This window comes from Anabrus simplex, chromosome 1, assembly GCF_040414725.1.
Source record: "Anabrus simplex isolate iqAnaSimp1 chromosome 1, ASM4041472v1, whole genome shotgun sequence".
NCBI lineage: Eukaryota > Metazoa > Arthropoda > Insecta > Orthoptera > Tettigoniidae > Anabrus > Anabrus simplex.
Genome location: NC_090265.1, coordinates 1,541,884,882 through 1,541,908,544, shown reverse-complemented (window position 1 = coordinate 1,541,908,544; position 23,663 = coordinate 1,541,884,882). Strand labels below are relative to the sequence as shown.

General features: G+C 38.9%; 1 protein-coding gene across 3 annotated transcripts in view; it reads right to left on the bottom strand.

The window, feature by feature from the left end:
- Vav (Vav guanine nucleotide exchange factor) overlaps nucleotides 1-23,663 on the bottom strand; it is a 632,485-nt gene that overhangs the window by 164,498 nt on the left and 444,324 nt on the right. For all 3 annotated transcript variants that reach the window (XR_010858641.2, XM_067138057.2, XM_067138058.2), the window contains exons 12-13: nucleotides 20,012-20,129; nucleotides 19,734-19,918 (exon numbers count right to left, since the gene is read on the bottom strand). Coding sequence is in view for 2 of the 3 variants with exons in the window: in XM_067138057.2 (XP_066994158.1) it covers nucleotides 19,734-19,918; nucleotides 20,012-20,129 (303 nt within the window). In the remaining variant the exon portion in view is untranslated. The remainder of the gene's footprint in view (nucleotides 1-19,733; nucleotides 19,919-20,011; nucleotides 20,130-23,663) is intronic.

Below are 23,663 nucleotides of genomic sequence, written 5' to 3'. Positions count from 1 at the left end.
TCTCCCAGACTGTCTGTACTAACTCTCAAAAGTGGAAACAAATTGTACTCAATCTTCAATGTTCATGCTCCAATTAATGAAGATAACACAAAAAAATCCAGAAAAAGTAGAAGAATTTTGGTCACAACTTGAAGAAGAACTATTCAGAACCCCAGAAGAACGTGTCAAGATCTTGATGGGAGATTTTAATGCTCAGATTGGAAAAGAGAAAATATTTCAAAACATCGTTGGAACATACACGGCTCACCAAAGGACAAACAGAAATGGTGAAAGACCGATAGATGTTTGTGAATAATTTGGTATGAAAATAATGTCCACTCAATTCAAGAGAGCTCCCAAGGGGATGATGACATGGCGATCACCTAACTCCATGTTAGGAGAATTCCAAATTGACCATGTAGCGACCAACAGCCCGAAGGAAATAATGAATGTCAGAGTGCAAAAAGGTGCTAATTTAGATTCCGACCACTATCTAACAAGGATAAAAGTGAAGCCCACACTTTGTAATCGTAGGAAGAAACCCCTCAGAATACAGAAGTACAGAATTGAAGAACTCAAAGTCAGCGAAGAAATAGTAGTGAAATATCAGAAAGAACTAGACACGTTGGAGTCCTATGAGTGGGACAAAATGGCTCGAAAGATTCAGGAAGCAGCAAAACAAACAATTTTTCTTGCTAAGAAGAAGAAAAAACATCCATGGTGGAATGATGAGTGTGAAGATGCTCTACGAAGACGATCAGAAGCTTGGAACAAGTGGAACTCCAACAAACAGAACTTTGAAAAATTTAAGATCCAAAGGTAAAGGACAGCAAAGGTGTTCAAGAGTGCCAAAAGAAGATTCGAAAGAGACCAGCTGAGAGAGATAGAAGAGAATTTCAAGAAAAACAACACCAGGAACTTCTATCAGATGTTTAAGACAAAACTTCGAAGTTACTCGTCACCCAAAATTTGTTTCAAAAATGATCAAGGTAAGCTGATTTTGAGCAACAAACAGAACTGTGAACACTTGTATAAATATTTCAAAGAACTGCTCAACTGTGATCCACCTCAAGAAAAACTGACGTTCCAGAAACCAGAAAGTACACTGCATGAATCAACCCTGCCAGATAAGAACAAAATAAAGGAGATCATCATAAGCTTGAAAAATAACAAAGCATCTGGCAAGGACTCAATTGTTGCCGAACTTCTGAAATATGCAGTGGATAACTTTCTGGAACAGCTTGAAACACTCTTTCAACAGATCTGGTCCACAGGAGAGATCCCAGAAGAATGGAGGGAGGCTATCATCCACCCCCTGCACAAGAAAGGAGACAGAACAAATGTCAATAACTATAGAGGGATATCACTTTTGCCAGTAGCCTACAAGATACTTTCTATAGCACTCAAGCGTAGGATAGAAGGACATATAGATAAACAATTAGGAGAATATCAAGCTGGCTTTCGAAAGGGGCGGTCATGTGCGGAACAGATTTTTACCATTAAGACCTTAATCAAAACTAAGACATTAGCAGCAGATAAGAAAGTGATAATGACCTTCGTGGAGACACACTAAAGTGCTTAAGGAATTTGGAATAGCCAATAAGACAACAATCTTGATTCATCAAATACTAAAAAACACACGATCGCAGGTAAAATTTTTAGGAGAACTGTTAGAGCCCTTTGAAATCAAAACAGGCTTGAGACAAGGAGATGGCCCCTCTCCAATTTTGTTCAACTGTGTTTTAGAGAAAGTTATCAGGGAATGGCGAAAAGAAATGAGCAAATTCAACTTTCCAAATGGAATTAGATTAGGTCACAAGAGAACTGGTCTTAAATTTGAATGCCTCGCATTTGCAGATGATATAGTCTTTTTCTGCAGAGAATTTGCAAATTGCAATTAAGCAGATTGAAGTCCGCAAAAGAAACAGCAGACAAAACAGGATTGCAAATATCTTTTGAGAAGATGGAGTACATGAACATAAATACCACTGACCCAACCTGGACAATGAGGATGAAGTACGGTGACATCAAAAGAGCTACAAAATTCAAGTACCTGGGAGAGATTTTGACTCCAAACATGAATGAGAAAGCAGCAATTCAAGAACGTGCAAGAAAGATGGAAACTGCATTTAGATTATGTCAGAACACCTACAAATCTAAGTCACTCTCCTACCAGGCCAAATTTAAGCACTACAGCACGATAGTCAAATCTGAATGTTTATACGCAGCTGAGACAATAGCCACGAAGGGACTCTCAGATTTGGAAAAGAAAGAAAGAAAGAAAGGAGGTTCCTTAGAAAGATTCTTGGACCCATAAAATCATCAGACAAGTTTATGTTTCGCATGAGACCAAACCAAGAACTATACCAACAATTTAAAAACATCATCACCACATTGAAAAAGAGGAGAGTGACGTTCCACGGACATATTAAAAGGATGGGATCGGAGAGACTCGCTAACAGGATCCTCACCTTCCAGGAGAATAGGAAGACATAAGTCCCATGGGTAAAAGAAGTTCACCGAGATTTAGAAAAATGTGGGATGACGGCAGAAGATATAACAAACAGAAAAATCTTCAGGCAGAGAGTTGCGGAGGTGAAGGATCTAGCTGATGAGAAAATGAGGAAGAATAGAGGATTCTTGGCAGAAGAACGAGCACGAGCAAGCCAACGGATGAAGGAATACTGGTGAAAGAGAAAGGAGAAAGAACTTGAGAAAGCAATGGAAGTTGCGTAATCGCAGCCCATAGATGGCTGAAACGAAAATAATAATAATAATAATAATAATAATAATAATAATAATAATAATAATAATAATAATCTCGATGTGAGTTACTTACAGTTTGTTTATATGGTACTCAAGGTGAAATATTGATTACTGAAGTTTACATAACTCCGTCTTCTGTTCTTTCTATTTATTGAAGTTTATTCTGATTTCAATCAGAATAATAATCAGGCAATTGATTCAAACTGTACAATTGGTGTAAATGATAATCTTATGAAGGGAACAGCAATATTATGTCCTCTTGGGTGTTGCTTTTACAACTAACATCTTATAACAAAGTTTTGAATTCCAATTAAAGAACTCTGGCTTTAGTTTTGTGCAATATGCCACTTTAACTTGATGATTTTCCACTAGTTTCTGAAGACTTACACCACCATGTGTTTGATATATCACACATTTTATACTATCTCAACACATGAGTATTTTAACCTTAATGAAAGCCGATATTAAACACATTAAACACATTTGCATACATGAATTTGACTGGAACTTCCTGTACACTACTGAGAATATTAACATTGCTACTGAATACTTTTATTAGTCACTCTATAAGTGTTTAGAAGACTGTCCCCCAAAATGATAAGTTAATAAGACATCAAAGTATCCCATCAATATAATTGTAACATAATTCAAAATATACAGTTAAAGAGATGATGTGCCAAAAGAGAGAAAGTTTCCTACATATTACAATGATAAATTTAGACAAATTCAAATTTCAAAAGTAAAATGCATATAAAGTTAACGCAATTTACATAGACCAATCACAGAATAAAATTCAGTAGGGGGAACATTTCTAAACAATTCGCTCAGTACTTTTACTTGGTCTACGACAATTCCACATTCTGTTACGATGTTGAACACAAAATATTTTGGCACTATGAACATTTCTTCCATGCTAGATATACTGAATATAACCCACATATCAGAAGACATCATGTCATTAACAAAAAACTTACGGTATAACAAAGTGCCAGGTCCGAAGGAATCCTTCGATATCTATTAAAAGGCTGTGTAGATATATTATATGACCAATTACCTTTTATATTCAGTTTTAATCTAAAAACCTATTGCTTTCTGGAGAAATGGAAGGAATCCTCAATAACACTGATCTTTTAAGTCAGGAAAGCCAGAGGAGATTAGCAATTATCAACCTATATGCATTATTAATGCAATAGCAAAAGTTTTTGAATACATTCTTTTAACAAGGATTTTTGATTACAGTTCAGTTACTCTGCTTAGCATGGTTTCATTCTACATAGATCCACTGTTATGAATTTGCTGGTTTCACACAGGACTTGCACAACAGTCTAGATATGAACGACAGGGTTGATGTTGCATATACAGGTTTTGCAAAAGTGTTAAATAAAGTGAATTATGAAATTACATACATATATCATCATCATGATAGAACGTTATGCCTTTCAGCATCCAGTCTGCAAGCCTCTGTGAATTTACTAAATATCGCCACAATCCTCTATTTGCAACTAGTGCTGTGGCCTAATTTAGTTCTATAAATCTTTAAATCGTAAGAAACTGAGTCTAACATAGTCGTCTTGGTCTCCCTCTACTTCTCTTACCCTCCATAACTGAGTCCATTATTCACCTAGGTAACCTATTCTCCTCCATTCGCCTCACATGACACCATCACCGAAGCCGGTTTATGAGTACAGCTTCATCCATCGAGTTCATTCCTAACTTAGCCTGTATCTCCTCATTTTGAGTACCCTCCTGCTATTGTACCCACCTGTTTGTAATGGCAATCATTCTCGCTACTTTCATGTCTGTTCTAACTTATGAATAACATATCCCGAGTCCACCCAGCTTTCGTTCCTGTAAAGGAAAGTTGGAAAACAGACCGATGTAAAAATAATTTGGTCAGGGAGCTGACTTTCTTCTTACAGAATACTGTTGATCGCAAGGAGCTCACTGCATTAGCTTTACTGCACCTTGATCCAATCTCAATCTATACTGTACCATTCTGGGAGAACACACATCCTAAATACTTGAAATTATCTACCTGTTGCAGCTTTGTATCACCAATCTGACATTCAATTCTCTTGGATTTCTTATCTACTGACATCAATTTAGTCTTCACAAGGCTAATTTTCATACCATACTGCTTGCACCTATTTTCAAGTTACAAGATATTAGACTGTATGCTTTTGGCGCAATCTGCCATTAAGACCAAGTCGTCAGCATAGGCCAGACTGCTTACTACATTTCCACCTAACTGAATCCCTCGCTGCCACTTTATACCTTTCAACAGATGATCCATGTAAACTACAAACAACAAAGGTGAAAGATTACAACCTTGTCTAACCCCTGAAAGTACCCTGAACCAAGAACTCATTCTACCATCAATTCTCACTGCAGCCCAATTGTCAACATAAATGCCTTTGATTGATTCTAATAATCTACTATAATCTATCCATAACCTATCTATCTATAATAGCCAGCTACATCGGGCGCACTGGCAGATGTTTTTCTATTCGCTACAACGAACATATCAATGACACTAAATATAATAATTTTTCATCCATAGGACATGTTGAGGATCACAAGCATAAGTCCACTAATATCGAGAATGACATGGAAATTTTAAATATGAACCCCACAGGCCCATTGCTCAATATATTGGAAGATTTCTACATCAGTATGGACCAATATGCCAATCCTAACTTCAACTTAAACGAAATCACAGATAAAACAAACATTCCTTTCAACACAGCCATTCCCATTCTAAAAGACACATATCTAAAAAGAATCAGCAAACGCAATCCCACACACACCCCACAAGACACACCCCACTCACTCCACAAGCTGCTTCCCCTTCCCCACTACCTCTCGATCTTAATGCTACAACAGCAACACGACGTACACGCAACCATGCTCGAGGACACATCCAGCTCGCACGTAACACACACACAATAGTTCACAATAGTTCACAACCCATTTAGCAGGCATTCTCTATCAATTATTCTAATTCCTACTTTCCTTTTCTTCTTTCTCAGATTTTTTGACTTTACCTGAGTGGAATGCAAGTATGAAGAGGGGAGCACTCACACTTACTTTCATTGATTTCAATACGTCATACACAGAAACTTATGCCTCAACAAGTCTAGTAAAAACTAGCATGTTTATCAGCGATGATATACACTGAGAATGAGCATAGTACCTGTAAAACAAGTACAGAACCTTATATTTTACTGAACACAATGTTCCCCGCATATTTGTGGCCCAACAATGCACTTTTGAATCTACCCTATACAACCATTGGACATAATGTTGGCATTACAGCATAAGATATTTGAACTTGAAACCAGGATGTCAGTGACTCTTTAGACTGTAAGAATTGTATCCTATTAACATTATAGCAAATATAATTTTTGGAATTGTGGCATTCATGGGACTCTAGGAAGTCAAAGCCTTTTAACTTCAAAAACTGTACGTCAGATACTGGTAGGCCAACTCATGATGACGACTGTAACTGTTTGCATGAGGAAGAAGGATTGTTGCAAGACTGTAAACATACAGCATTAACAATGTGTTAATAATAACTTAATTTACTGTACATGATGCGCTGTAGCTAACAATAAAGTCAATAAAAATCTTTGTAATCAAATGAACGTTTCAAATCGTATTATGTGAATAAAAGGTTGTATCAAAACTTATTTTGTTCAGTGAATTTATTCAAAACGTATTAAGTAAAATTTTATGATTAGAATTACGCCTTCATGTATTGGGAAATGATTTGAATCATGACTGATTCGGGAACATAACCTCAATACCTAGATTTTACCATTTAGAATTTTGACATGTCTTATTTGGTTAGGAAGTAAAAAGTTTTTTTAAACTTCCTGTAAACCACACTGGTTTTCAACCAATTTCCCTCCCTTCCAAGATGCCAGTGAATACTTTGCCTGGTACACTAATCAACGAGACACCTCGATATTTTTTGCAGTTCTTCCTGTTCCCTTGCTTATAGATAGGTGCAATTACTGCTTTTCTCTAATCTAAAGAAACCTTGCCAACACTCCATGCTAATATTATTCTATGAAGCCATTTCATCCCTGCCTTCCCACTATACTTCACCATTTCAGGTCTAATTTCATCTATTCCTGCTGCTTTATGACAATGGAGTTTATTTACCATCCTTTCCACTTCCTCAGGCGTAATTTCACCAACATAATTTTCCTCCTCCCCATGAACTCCATTGCTCGTGACACCACCATGAAGATTTCCTTTTTTGTTGAGAAGATTTTCAAAATATTCCCTCCACCTGTCCAGTGATTCCCTGGGATCTATTATGAGTTCACCTGAATGACCCAAAACACTGTTCATTTCCCTTTTCACCCCCTTCCTAAGATTCTTTATTACTGTCCAGAAAGGTTTCCCTACTGCTTGACCTAGCCTTACTGAGGTCGATCGCTGCAGTCCCGTAAGTGTGGCCAGTATCACGTATTTGGGAGATAGTCGGTTCGAACCCCACTGTCGGCAGCCCTAAAGATGGTTTTCCGTGGTTTCCCATTTTCACACCAGGCTGTACCTTAATTAAGGCCACGGACGATTCCTTCCCACTTCTAGCCCTTTCCTGTCCCATTGTCGCCATAAGACCTATCTGTTTCGGTGCGACATAAAGCCCATAACAAAAAAAGAGACCTGGTCTTTCCAGGTTATTACCAAAATAATCTTCTCACGACTTCTTTTTGGATTAAGCAACTATATGTTTCGCTCTGTTTCTTTCATCTATGTACAATTCCCTGTCTGCATCAGCCCTTGTTTGGAGCCATTTCTGATAAGGCTTCTTTTTACGTTTACAAGCTGCTCTCACTTCATCATTCCACCAAGGTTAGCTTTTTCCCATCTTTACACACAGTTGTTCCCAGGCATTCCTTTGCTGTTGCTACTACAGCATCCCTGTATGCCACCCATTCTTTCTATATCCTGAACCTGCTTACTGTCCATTATTTGGAACTTCCTACTAATTATATCCATGTACTTCTGCCTAATTTCCTCATCCTGGAGATTTTCCATCCTTATTCATTTACAGAGAGATTTCACTTTCTCTATCCTAGGCCTAGAGATACTTAGTTCACTACAGATCAGAAAGTGGTCTGTTTCATCAAAAAATCCCCAAAAAACCCCCATACATTCCTTTTTTTTTTTTTTTTTGCAAGCTGCTTAACGTCGCACCGACACAGATAGGTCTTATGGCGACGATGGGATAGGAAAGGGCTAGGAGTGGGAAGGAAGCGCCCGTGGCCTTAATTAAGGTACAGCCCCAGCATTTGCCTGGTGTGAAAATGGGAAACCACGGAAAACCATCTTCAGGCCTGCCTACTGTGGGGTTCAAACCCACTATCTCCCGAATACTGGATACTGGCTGCACTTAAGCGACTGCAGCTATCGAGCTCGGCACTGTACATTCCTAACAGATTTCCTGAATTTGAAGTTGGTTAAGATATATGGATCTGGTACCCCTAGCCTCCCATATGTAATGGTGAATAGCCTTATGCTTGAAGAATATATTCGTAACTGATAAACCCATACTAGCACAAAAGTCCATCAAACGCTTCCCATTCCCACTAGCTTCCATATCTTCCACACATTTACCAATCACCCTTTCGTATCTTTCAGTTCTATTTCCAACTCCCACATGGAAGTAGCCCATTAGCACTATCCTATCCTTGCTGTTGACCCTGACTACGATGTCACTCAATGCTTCATAAAACTTGTCAATTTCATCCTCATCTGCATCCTCACTGAGACGATTCTCATGCTAATTCCTTCAACTGCCAAATCTATCCACATCATTCGCTCGTTTACATGCCTAACAGAAACTATGTTGTGTGCAATAGTATTCCTGATGAACAGCACTACCCCAGACTCTGACCTTCCCTTTTTAACACCCGTCAAGTACACTTTATAATCTCCCAGCTCTTCCTCTTTATCTCCCCTTACCCGAATATCACTTACTCCTAGCACATCCAGATGCATCCTCTTTGCTGACTCAGCCAGTTCTGCTTTCTTTCTTCCGTAAGTCCCATTAATATTGATAGCTGCCTCTGTGGATCCGTGGTAGAGTATCGGCCTCCGAATCCCAAGATAGCGGGTTCAAACCCAGCAGAGGTAGTCGAGTTTTTGAAGGGCGGAAAAAAGTCCATTCGACACTCCATGTCGTACGATGTCGGCATGTAAAAGATCTCTGGTGATACATTTGGTATTTACCCGACAAAATTAATTAAATCTCAGCCATAGACGCCCAAGAGAGATCCGGTTTACTCTGTCTGCCATCTAGCGGACCTAGAGTAAAACGGAACGTCGAAATTGACGAGCAGACAGCCAGATGGCGTCAGATCGAAATGTCTGCACACGGTAGCTGAGGCCATACGATTATTATTATTATTATTATTAATATTGATAGCTCCTTATCAAACTCCATTTCGTTCAAGTTGTTTCCAAGGAGTCCCTCGGCTGTCAAATGGGAGTGGGACTCCATTACTCCCATAGGTCCAAGGCTTGCTTAAAATGTTCTGAGCTCAGTAAATTCATGAAGCAGGATGCTACCCTACTTACACATAGTCCAAGTGAGGATATTTCCTCTAACGGATTAGGGACCACTGGTGGATTGTACAGCCCTAGCTGCCTGAGCACAAGGAAGGCCATGACTCAGAACATGTCCGAGATGCCCACCCCCATTCCGTAGCAACTGGTGTCCCGATTTTCAGGACCACTTACTAGGCTACTCAGCCACTGCCCATGGTTCACGAAGTAGAACGTGACTACAGTAACCCACACCATGAACCATATCATGAAATTATTTAAAAAATTATATATGCTTGAATTTTCAAGACCTTTACTTGTGCTGTTCTGTTCTTATCTTCAGAAATGGATGTAGTATGAATCATTCTTCTGGCATAGCATAAGGCTCAAACCTATGATCACTACTATTTTTGTTGCTGCTCAACGATCTCATGATGTTATATCACAGAGCAGTACCATACTTTATTATTTGCTGATGATTTGAAACTTCATGAAATGATTCAATAGCACTTCAAAAGGAAACTGAAGTTTGAGCTCAGGTTCAAACATATTTATTTATTTATGCCTTTACAAGTGGTGAAGTTAAGGTTATTGGCCCTCTCTTACACTTAACCACATTCTGTGTTATAGGTTAGATTGGCCATTCTTACAAATAAATAAGATAATGATGATGATGATGGAGAAGGGCTTTTAAAATATAATGTGCAGTGAAAAAGAAGAATATGATAACTGGAACAGAATTTTATGTTCTCGAAAATCTTGGGAAATATTTCTTTTCTTATGAAATAAGAAACTGAAAAATATGTATACATATTATTATACAGTAAAAGTAAATAGTAATTTGTTTTGAATATTACAAAATTTGAAGTATGGATTATTTAAAAAATCACTTGCGATATATCAAGACAGTGATGGGTTACAACAGTTCGCCGTTGCAGTGAACAATGAAGACTTTCTCAAAGCTTTCCTTGGAAATCAATGTCAGTTCCCTTGGAATATTGCACGATTCCAGGTGAAGGACCATTTACTTACGAGAAGATAGTCTTGCATATTTTTACATCAAAGGAATGTCGGTGATACAATTTTCAATTTTAATCACATCTTCACGCCCTTCTCAAACCCACCAACTTTACACATAAATAAAAAGAATCTTGAAATGCATTTTTAAATTTCTGTTTAGGGTCTTTTCAATATTATTGTTATTTGCTGGTGATGATGGTAATTATTGTTTTAAGAGAAAGTATGCAATCATTCTCTATATAAAATTAACCAGAGAGGAAAAATGGAAGGGATCCTACACTTCAAAAAATGAAGGTACCGGCCAAAGAAAGACAAGGACCACGAAGGGTGTGAAAATGAAAGACTCCCTAATAACGAAACCTAATAGCGTTGGGATCAGAAAAGAACAAGAGTTGAGTAAGGGAGGTTGGATACATTAGATCAAAGTGAGAATCCTGGCACAAGTGGAAGCAATTCCAGGATGCAGCTAAGGCCCTGTGGTTGCCAAACCATGCTCCCAAGTTAAGAGCCCCTGGGGCTCCTTAGAGTTGCCTCTTATGATAGACAGGGGTACTGTGGGTGTTATTCTAAGGGCCTCACCCACAAGGGGATGTTACTATTAGGGTCACCAGTCCATACATAGACTGGTTTGATGCAGCCCTCCATGCCACACTATTCTGCACTCACTTTTCATTTCATGATAAATATTACATGCTGCTACTATTCTTATCAGTTTGCCATATTCATGCCTTGGTCTACTGCTAGCATTCCTACTGCCTACACTTTCCTAAAAAAAAAATAATGGAACAAGTCCTGGTTGCCTTAAGATGTGTCCTATTATTCTATCTTTTCTTCTGGTTAAAATTTGCCAAATCGTTCTCCCCTCAACAATTCCAATCAGTATCTTTTCATTCGTGATTAAAATCAATGAGTGGATTGTTTCCCTGATGCCATGCACCTCGTTAACTGCTTCAGTCAACAAACTGGTCGATATTTCTTTATAAAGTTATACAAAAAACTCAAATTGGCAGATAAGAATGTGGTGGGTAGATTATTATATTATTTTATGAAATATAAAAAGTGATTGTGGAACAGACATACTCAGTGCTGGGCAACGAGAGGTATACCATGGATGGTACAAATGGGGAAGATATAAATAGCAATGTACAAGTAGTTAGGAAGATATTAGGACACTAGGGGATGAATAAGTAGGCCTACTGTCAACCTCGGATGAACAAAATAGATGTATTTAAATGTGAGACACAACAAGTTAGGAATAGTACAGCACCAAAAATATCGAAAGATACAACAAATCACAAAAGGAAATATTACAAAGATCGGTGATAGGGACGATTTGCATTTCATCTGAATAACATTTATAATTACATACATTTGGTTTTTGGTTTTTGAAGGAAGTGTAGGTGGTAAGAACGGTAGGGGTAGACCTCCTTCTTCTTCTTCTTTCCCTTTGTGCCGTTAGGCGTCGGGACATTTCAGCCATTTACTAAAGTTTCTTCTGTCGTGCGCCATTCTCTGAACCTTACCCAGGGTCTAGCTGGTAGAGTGTTAGAGTGTCGGCCTCCGGATCCCAAGATAGCGGGTTCAAACCCGGCAGAGGTAGTCGGATTTTTGAAGGGCGGAAAAAAAGTCCATTCGACACTCCATGTCGTACGATGTCGGCATGTAAAAGATCTCTGGTGATACATTTGGTATTTACCCGACAAAATTAATTAAATCTCAGCCATAGACGAACAAGAGAGATCCAGTTTACTCTGTCTGCCATCTATCGGACCTAGAGTAAAACGGAACGTCGAAATTGACGAGCAGACAGCTAGATGGCGTCAAATCGAAATTATTATTACCCGGGGTCTTCCCTCGCTTCCTGATCAGTCCCAAGATGTACTCCTCCCATTCAATCCATGGCCTCCCTCGTGTTCTTCTTCCTGTTGGTCTGGCTCGCCACACCTGCTTCACTTTTCTTTCATCTTCTATTCTTTCTAGGTGACCAATCCAGCCCAATCCTCTCCTCTCAATGACATCCATTATTGGCTCCTGCTGAAGCTCAACTCTTACTGTGGTGTTTCTAATATGGTCTCTTCGAGTTTTCCTGGCAACTTTCCGTAAATATCTCATCTCAGTGGCAAACAGACGGTTCTCCAGTTTTTTATGCACTGTCCAACTCTCTGCACCATACAGGAGGGTTGGCAGGTACACAGCATGATATACCCGCATTTTTGTGTTTCTAATAATTTCTTTCTTCCCTATGATTGTGTTGTTTATACCATAGTAAACTTGATTAGCTTTTCTAATTCTGTTGTTTATTTCTGCCTCTAATTTTCCGTCCTCTCTGAAAATGGTGCCCAGATACTCAATTTGTTCTACTTGCTCAATATCCTCATTGTTCCACTTGATTTGAAGCTGTACTTTTTCTCCTTTGGTGAACTGCATGACCTTGGTTTTGATCGCATTCACTTCCATCCCACGGTCCCATTCAGTAAGAACTTGTTGGAGATCCTCCTCTTTCCCAGCCAAAATCAGAATGTCGTCTGCATAGGCTAGGGATCGGACATATATTGGTCTCATGTTCCAGTTGCCAACCTTAATTCTTTTAGTTCTTCTTTTACACTGCTTAATGACTTGGTATATGAAAATCACAAAAAGAGGACTCAAGCTGTCACCCTGCTTTACTCCCTTCACCATTTCGAATTCCCTAGGGCATTCACCAGCTATTCTCACCACTCCTTGGATTCTACTGTACATGCTCCTAATGCGGCATAAGAGAGTCTTGGTTACCTTTTCGTCTTCAAGTGCAGCCCAAAGCTGTTATCTGAGGACCGAGTCAAATGCGGCCTTTAGGTCGACAAATGCAGCTAGAACATCCTTCGCTCGACTGAGTCGTTTCTCTGTAACAGTTTTTAGTGTGTATATATGGTCGTGTGTTTGTCGACTTGGCCTGAAAGCACACTGTTCTTCTTCCAACTTTTCCTCTACTTCTTGTCTCCGCCTCCTCTCCAATAATAATACCAATATAATGGTCCGTTATTGGACATTATAAATTTTCCAGCTAACTCATTCTTGGTTGCCTGCGTTTCGCCCTCGTGTGCTAAGTTAGGCTCGTCAGTTGAGACAGCACACCACCCAAGACGCAAGGCTAGTGCATATGTGGAGGCCACTGCATAGGCTATTTGAAGCCACCAGCAGTGCCAATGCACTATGAGAGCTATGTCTCATTTCCAAAAAATAGATGCCTGCCTGGCCATCAAATGATGTAGATGTTGATTGCGTATTGGGTGGTGTGCTAAGTCCCAACTGACGAGCCTAACTTAGCACATGAGGGCGAAACGCAGGCAACCAAGAATGAGTTAGCTGGAAAATTTAAAATGTATAATAACGGACCATTATATTGGTATTATAAATTTACTCATTCAGGACAAATATTTTAGGTTCCCTATGGGAATCAACATCTACATCATTTGATGGCCAGGCAGGCATCTATTTTTTGGAAATGAGACATAGCTCTCATAGTGCATTGGCACTGCTGGTGGCTTCAAATAGCCTATGCAGTGGCCTCCACAGTCTGCACTAGCCTTGCGTCTTGGGTGGTGTGCTAAGTCCCAACTGACGAGCCTAACTTGGCACACGAGGGCGAAACGCAGGCAACCAAGAATGAGTTAGCTGGAAAATTTATAATGTCCAATAACGGACCATTATATTGGTGTTATAGATTTACTCATTCAAGGCAAATATTTTAGGTTCCCTATGGGAATCAACATCTACATCATTTGATGGCCAGGCAGGCATCTATTTTTTGGAAATGAGACATAGCTCTCATAGTGCACTGGCACTGCTGGTGGCTTCAAATAGCCTATGCAGTGGCCTCCACAGTATGCACTAGCCTTGCGTCTTGGGTGGTGTGCTAAGTCCCAGCTGATGAGCCTAACTTAGCACACAAGGGCGAAACGCAGGCAACCAAGAATGAGTTAGCTGGAAAATTTATAATGTCCAATAACAGACCATTATATTGGTATTATAAATTTACTCATTCAGGACAAATATTTTAGGTTCCCTATGGGAATCAACATCTACATCATTCCTCTCCAATATGCGAGAGTATATCTTTCCGGCCACACTGGAAAGACAAATTGCTCGATAGTTTGCACAGTCCAGAGTGCTGCCCTTCTTATGGATAGGAACAATAATGTTCTTCTCCCAATCCTTTGGAATCTTCTGAATGTTGCATGCTTGTTGGCATATCATTGTCATCCATTTCACCACAGCCTCTCCTCCATACTTCATCAATTCCAGTGAAATTCCATCCCAACCACCTGCCTTGCTCACCTTCATTTCAGTGATAGCCTCTCTTACTTCACTCTGCATAACTGTCTTCCCCTTCTTCTAGTTCTTCTTCTGCCCCCTTACCGGTGTCGTCTTGTAAATTCTGGTCTGCGCGGAACACATCCTCATAGTACGTGCTCCATGTATCAAGGATGTCCTGTGGCCTCGTTTGGATCTTTTGGTTCCTGTCTTTAATGTTCCTGATTCTCTTTCCGGTTTTGCCTTGGAGGAATCTTAGTATCTTCCAAAACTTCTTCTGATTATTTCTATATTCTAATTCTATTTCCTCACCAAATTCCTGCCAGTCCCTTTATTTTGCCTCTTGCACTTGCCGCTTTGCTTCATTATGTGCTTCAACATAGTTCCTCCAGTCCTCTACCCTTCTTGTTCTCATGTACTCCTTCCAAGCTACCTTTTTGCTCCTTACAACTTCCTTGACTTCCTCAATCCACCACTTTGTTCGTTTCCTTCGTGTGTTTACTGTAGTTTTCACACAGACCTCTTCTGCTACTTTGATAACATTCACTCCATCTCTCTTCTAAGTTCCAACCTCTCTCAGGTTCTTCTCATTCTGTTTGCTGAAGTATTTCCCCCAACTTCTGAACATAATTCTGCCTTACCTCTTCCTCTCTAAATGCAGAAATCTTATTTTCTCAAATCGAAGATGAGAGGGTGTGGGTGTAAACTTGAACCTTGTTTTCATAACCAGAAGCCGATGTTCTGTACTCATTTCTGCACTGCGGAAGACCCTTACATCTAGTGCTGCATAAGTCATGTTCTTAGTGTAACAAAAGTAGTCAATGCAACTCTTTGCTCCTCGGCCTACTGCCTCAAAAGTTATTTTATGGATACTTTTATGGGGGAAGAAGGTGTTGCCAATCCTTAACTCATTATCAATACAGAATCCCAGCATTCTTTCACCACTGGTATTGATGGTTCGTTCTACTCCATGTTGGCCCATACATCCATGTCCTCAACGTAACCTATTTCCGATCCTAGCATTCCAGTCACCCATCACAAAAACATGTCTACTTCTTTCCCTGGCTTTGTCTATAGCTTTTTGCATCTGAACATAAAATTGCTCCTCATCTACTTCTTGCACATCTTCAGTGGGTCATAGTTCTGCACTAGCATAATACTTTCTTCTAGTTCCACATCCACTGTGATAAGTCTAGAGTTAATAGGTTCCCATCCTGTCACTTTGTTTTCCACTGCTTCGGACATAATGATGGCCACACCTTCTTTTGCCCGTTCATTCCTGCTGACTCCTGAGTATCTCATTTCATATCCCTTATCCAAATTTATTTAGTCATTACCTTTTCTCTTGGTTTCACTGACTCCAAGTATGGCAAGCTTGTACTTTTCCATTTCTTCGACTATTTCTACCTCCTTCCCTGACAGAGAGGTCTCATTCCAAGTACCAATTCTCATATACCTTTTCGCGCCAGGTTGTTCCCTTGTTATCCGTCCGGCTACTCTCATGTTTCTCTGAATAGTTAATTTCGCTCACCATGGGTTATTAGCCCTACGGAAGCTAGCATGATGAGGGGGCTGCCCTCTTAGCTGTCATGCCAGCCCGTTTTCTGTCAGGGTATCTTCCCTCAGCCTTTGGGGTCCACTCCCTATCTGCAAGGCAGCAGTTTGTGGTTCGCAGTTCCTCTGGCTACTCTGTCGTTGAGGTGTTTACAAGGTTCCTTCTTCCGCCTTCGTAGCCACTGACTGCCAACTTCTGATGAATTTATGTGCCATTTCCTGCACAAAGGCTTCATCTGGGCTCCAAAAGAGGAACTCCTCCGCCCGTAGCCATTGGCCCCCCTTCTGGTTGTCAGGTTTGGTAATGGCCGCCTGACCCTCGGCCAGACAGTCGCAGGTTGTACCGTCTACTGTCATATACGGTAGCAGGATATTCCTGACCTGACCGGGTAGGGGTAGACCAAGGTATGAATATGACAAGCAGATTAGAGCAGATGTAGGATGCAGTAGCTACGTAGAAATGAAAAGGTTAGCACATGATAGGGTGGCATGGAGAGCTGCATCAAACCAGTCTATGGACTGATGACTCAAACACACACATTTAACAGAACAGATGTTCCCAACCAACTGTACAATGTGAAATAAGTAAACATTAGGGAAGATGGGATAAACAACAGAATATGAGAATGAATTAAAGATCAACACTTAAATTACAAAGTCCAGGCACACCATAAGAATTGACCTGACTAGAAAATAGTGCGCTATTTCAAATGACAAGTTCTAGAAAACACTGGATGTAACACAGATTCATTTAGCTCAACAGAATAAACTTAACCCTGGAACCGGCAGTTCGGTACTTTATTATCAATACTCTGTGGAAGGACTGCATACAACGTCAGTTTTTTGGATGTGCATGTTTCATTTTCACCTAGTGTTTAGCAGTGCTATGCTTGAGACTTTTTAACCATTCCAAAGTGATCAAGTCTTTAAACATTTGTTAATATCTTCACTTTCATTTTATACTTTGACCAACAAGCACATAACTTGTTTATATTCTTTTAAGCATTGTATTTTTACCTCATCCTATTAATGTTACTTCTTACTAAGGGTCTATTATATGCAGTACATACTTGTATATCCTTGTTCATACCACCTCTTTCAGCTGATGATGGTGTTCATAGACACCGAAACTGGTACTGAATAAAAAATGTTGTGATTATATTAACATATTATGTATTGAGAAAAGGTGGATCAATCAAAATTTCCCTCTATTGTATGTTATCTCCTTTCAATACGGACCAGATATGAAGTTTTTAATGTTGAATGTTGATGATACATTCATTATAATAGATAGACGGCTGAACAGCAGTTCTAATATCCTCCAGTTTCTGAATTCATTAGACAAGAACATAAAATTTATAGTGGAAGATGAGATAAATGACTTTCTCAATATCTTAGATGTTACTATTACATGGGAGCATAATAACTTCATTTACAAAGTTTACAGAAGTCAATGTGTTTTTCCATTACTACTAAAAATAGTTCTTTACACCCAACTGCCCATAAAAGGGCGGCCAACGACAGTTTAATTTATCACGACTTTAACTTACCGCTATCAAATTTAGAACAGAATACAGAGTTACAGTCCATTAAAGAAAATTGATCATTTTAATGGCTTAATATTAGTACCATTAATAGATACATAGGAAAAATTAGTAAAGAGCAAGTTTCAAAATTGGTCTCAGAAATACGTAAAAAATCATAACTGGCTACTTTTACTTTTAAGATTCTCAGGATATTTTAAATAACAAATCTGTTTTAAAAAATACTATTTTCAAGTTTCTTTTTCAATGAATAATAACAATCGAAGAATGCTTTTTAATTACAACAGTATCAATTATAATAAGAAAAGATTTTCACGCCCAGTGTAAAGCCTCTTATATTAGATAAACGGGGCAAGTTGGCCATGCAATTAGAGGCTCACAGCCATGGGCTTACATTCGGGAGATAGTGGGTTCGAACTCCATTGTCAGCAGCCTTGAAGGTGGTTTACCGTGGCGTTTCATATTATGTGTAATACCTTTACCAGTTGCTTTTTACGACCACACCCTCCGGAGCTTCAACAAGTTGCCACTCCTCAGTTGCTCCTCCCATTTTCCCCTATTTCCCCCCTTCGGTCCCGACCAACCTTGGACACTTGATTACTAACACAACACTGCTCGCTAGGCTTCATTGTGCTTCGCATGGGCAGCGATCTTTTGAGGTGAGTCACGTAAAAATATTTACGTTATAAGACGTAATTTTACATATTGCTTCGTCAGTTAAGTGATAGTTTATTACATTCCTATTATTTCAGGTCCGCATTGAACTGGGAACATTGTACTTGTTAACATTTTAAAGGACCGACTCCTCGTTTCCACCTCACTAGGATTGCTCCATTAAAGCGACTCTGAAGATTTTATTGTAGTATTTTAATACGATTCTACGTCACCTTTTAAGAAGTGTATTAAATTAAGCTAATGTTTCTTCAAGACTATTTTATTTTTTTATTTTAAATCCACATTATTTTATTAGTGAGCAAACCGGTTTACATATGTTTTCATCAATTTAAGGTTTAAGACTCGCAAGTCTCGGACTTGTAGAAAATATGGACTTCGAGACAGTATAATCGTAACACAGTTTTAGGTTGTTAATAAGGTTTTAAATTGTGTTCAATTTGACGTAGATAAACTTATGTGATTGCCAATTTTTCCAAGAACCTATATCAGCTGATGATGACGCAAAAATGGTGTCGAAACTAGTTCTGATTGAAATATATGTTGTAATTTCATCTAAACAACAGTTTTTATGTATTGAATAAGGTGGATCCAAATTATAATAAAAGTAGCATATGTGAGGCTGAATCACTATGCAGCAAAGCTAATGCAGAGAGTTCATAGTTAGTAACAACAGTATTCTGTAAGAAGGAAGTCAGCACCCAGACAAAACTATCTTTACATTTGCTTTATGGGAGCAAAAGCTGGGTGGACTCACGACATTTTATTCATAATTTAGAAGTAACAGACATGAACGTAGCGAGAATGATTGCTGATACAAAGAGGTGGGAACAATGGCAGGAGGATACTCGGACCGAGGAGATAAAGGCTAAGTTGGGAATGTACTCGATGGAAGAAGTTGAACCGGCTTTGGTAGTGGGGTCATGTGGGGCCAATGGAGGAGGATAGCTTACCAAGGAGAATAATGAACTCAGTTATGGAGGGTAAGAGAAGTAGAGGGAGACCAAGATGACGATGGCTAGACTCAGTTTTTAACAATTTAAAGATAAGAGGTATAGAACAAAACAAGGCCACAGAACTAGTTAGAAACAGAGGATTGTGGCTGGGTTAGTAAATTCACAGGGGCTTGCAAACAGGACACTGAATGACATAAGTCTATAATAAAGATGTATGCATGTAAAATTTCTTCATAGAAATTAACACCAAGATATCTTATATGCTCTTATTTGTCTGTAAATAATATTGCAATCATTCATAGTTATGAGTTCTAAAACGTCTGACTGTGCACTGAAAATAACTGACGGCAATGATTTCCCCCTCAAATCAATTACAGAGAATGCTTACCATAAATATTCTCCTAGAAACCTATGGTCTGACCATGTGGTAACTTCACCATTCTGTAATGGTAGAACTGGCTTACTCATGGGAGGTCGTGGTGGAAGCTCTGGAGGTTGTTTCATACCACACCGTCCAGAATATGGAATACATGTTTTATGCATTGAGATCTGGCATTTTGTACATCGATAACCCTGGAAAAGATAAAAATAGAAAGGAGTATTACACATTTGAAGATCAATACAAATATTATATTCTGCTCTATTTCAAGTTTTTTTTTTAATTACCTGAAAAATCAGCCCCTTTAAAAACTTGCTGCAATGATTACATGTTGTGGGCTTCTCAAATGTATGCATAGCAAATTTGTGATCAGTATTACGGCAGCCATTTGGTTCTATGTTATCCCTGAAATGAAAGTACATTACATTTAGACAACTCGCAGGAAATGAATCATCACTGTCAGTAAAATTACAGTTGATACTATGGTAGATTTTCTTCACTGAGCAGAGTTGTTCTGGCTGAAAAGCTCTGCATTTGGAAGGCAGTGGGGTAGTCGCTGTCCTGAGAAGGCAAATGTCGGAACAGTTTCGCTCCCCTCTTGCCCTTCTTCACACCTGAAATCACCACAACACATCTCCTGGGCTGAGGGAGGGCATCATCCTCTAGAAGGCCCACTGTAATCCATCAGGGTAGGGAATGAAAACTTTTAGTAGGTAGGTTTTTTTAAAGGCTACTTTGCCTTGCAAGGTCCATGGTGGCATAGTAGTAGTAGTAGTAGTAGTAGTAGTAGTAGTAGTAGTAGTAGTAGTAGTAGTAGCAGCAGCAGCAGCAGTAGTAGTAGTAGTAGTAGTATGATTCTCTTAAAAGGGAAGAAGCTCCCCTTTTTCTTTGCTCTTCTGGCCTTACCTGCTGACTGACAATATACAACACCGAAAACCCAAGGATAGCAAGTTGATGTATGCAATATGAGAGCAGTGGGGGAAGGGAGAGGGGGGGATAGAGTGTTCTATGTCGAGAACAATCCGGATATTCATGATATAAGCACACATGGCAAGCTGTCACAAGTTACAGGACAAGAAATGTGTAGAATATGTGGAGTTGCTTGCAGATGGGGAAGCTCACTGTTATACTTCACCCAAGAAAATTAACAATCAACTGACATTACTATTGGCAACATAACAAAATTTCAATTGACTCACACTGTCACCCAGTTATAATATTTGGGGACTAATGAGGGAACAATATGGAGTCAGACAAAGAATTTCAATTTTATTTTTACATATTCATGAAGGCTTTTTAAGCTGAAACAGGTGGTGGGGGTCAATTTTTCACTAGTCCTTTTTAATGGGGAATTTAGGAGCTCCAAATTTGTATTCCACACACTGCACAGTACAGTACATGCTGGTACACATAAGCACTCACAGCCAGTGACTGTCTTGCCTTGACTTCCTTCTCCGCATACTCCATTCTCCAGTGTGCCCCACCACGTACGGCTACCTACAATGCCCCACCACGTACGGCTACCTACAATTGTGTATACATGATGGCGAGTTAAGACAGTCTGACATAATTTGGAATATTTTATTTATAAAGGTTATACCTTTAAGGAATGAATAAACGATAAATAATGGTTTAAAAAACACTACTTAACACACAGCCAAAGGCGGCTAAATTAATGGGTACAGATAAGTGACGCAAGAAATAATGTGAAGAAAAAACAAAACACGGATATGAATAAGTCAGGTGAGTATAAACCAAAGAAAGATTTAAGAAATATGAGAAACAGGTTTCAATTTACTATAAACCACGGTGTTACAGAATATAATCACCAGAGAACAATGTGTGCACCTTATAAATGAGAAATTAGTACAATCATTTCCAGCTCACTTTTTATCAGTCAAAAAATTAGAGTTTACGAGACAGTATAAAATTTTGGTGTATTGTCAGTACTGTAATTGTACACAACCACCTAGATACTTTCCAAGCATGTTTGTTCTGTTTGTTTAATTTTATTGAGATTATCGTTGCTTTAATTTTCTACTCCTAATTTTTTGGGATTATTTTCGGGGGGGGGGGGGGATTTCATTTTATCTATTGACAGCTTGGCTTGGCAAACAGCATTTTCCTGTTCATGTGAAGTTGTTCTGTACAATTTGTGGAACTTTAATATATTTTCCCTTTATTATTTTGTGATCGTTTAAGGGAATTTTTCTGCTATTTATTAGTTTATCATTCCATTCATTTATTATTTTTCAGTGTAATATTTTTGCTATTTTGGTCATAATTTTGAGTTGGTGTACCTGACCATATTACCTTGATTGTTCTTTAAAGATTTACGTGAAAATCAATTGAAATAAATTTTAATTGAATTAGATTAATTGTACCTTACTGAACAGTATTTTAATTTTTCAAGAAAGGTTTTATTTAATATTAATGATTAGTTTATTTATAAGTATCAATTTCTCCATTTCCCTTATGTTTCAATTCATTATAAGCTTTTCAGTATTTGGTAGTGTAATTATTCATGAATAATTAATTTTAAATTAAACATTTCACTCCAATTTTAAATTGGTGTTTTCATTTGGTATACATAGGCACATTGACCTAGCAACTGATCAAGTAAAAATTTAAGATCCTGCCCTCTTAATCTCTCATTTTGTCTGGGCCCCTTCCACGTTTTATGTTCGTAAGCTGCTGCACCCAAGAGTAAGTAACTTTGTGCTCTGATGATGTTTTTTGTTGTTTTGATTGTGTTCATTTCCTGTGTACTTGGGTCATTGAATTGATGATAATAATGATGTTTGTTGTTTAAAGGGGCCTAACAGCTAGGTCATTGACCCCTAATGGTATGAGGTACAACAAAATAAAATGAAAATTAAAACTTCAAAATGTATCTGCTGACTAAAACCTAAAATGAATGATGATGAAAAAATGACCATGAATCCAAAATAATCAGTGGATCCAATTCACAATACTTTATTTTCTGAGATGATGCTTGTTGTTCAAAGGGGTCCAAAATCCAGGTCACCGGTCCTTCATAACAGTACTAATCGCTGCTAAAGCAGAACCATGGTGTTCCTCCTATAGTGATACTAATTACAGGTAACGTAGACTCATGGTGTTCCTCACATAGAGGGACTAATCACGGGCACCAGCATTCCCATGGTGTTCCTAACGTAGTGGAACTACTAGTAATCACATGCCATGTATACTTATGCTGTTGCTCACATAGTGGTACTAATCATAGGCAATGCAAACCCAAATGTGTATCACACATTATGGTACTTCCTGCAGGCAACACAGACCCATAGTGTTCCTCACATAATGGTACCACTCTCAGGCAATGCAGACCCATGTTGTACACCACACAGAAGTACTAATCATGGGCAACAGCCAAACCCGTGGTGTTCCTCATGTAGTGGTACTAATCACAGGCAACGTAGACCCATGGTGTTCTTCGTATAGTGGTACCATTCAGAATACAGGAGAACCAACACATTCCAGTGCAGCATACAGCACCTTTTCTTGCATGGACACTAGTCAGCGCAGCCCTCGCCTTGATGGGATGCACACAATGGCACTAACCAAAGGCGACGCCCAGACCCGTAGTGTTCCTCACATAAGGCCGTTTGATGGGATGCACACAATGGCACTAACCAAAGCCGACGCCCAGACCCGTAGTGTTCCTCACATAAGGTACTAATCCTAGTATAGCTGCCAACTTTCAGTAATCAAAAATAGGAAGATTTTTTAATTCTTGGATTTCATCACATATATTGCGCCACGGTCTAAGTGGAAAAAGGACAGGATAAAAGGCATACATATCTACAGTTACAATGTGAATTGGCCATTAAATTTAAAACCTTAAACTAAAAAAACATTAAAATGGTTACAAGAAAATGTACCTAATCACTCTCATTTAAGACACATACATACGAA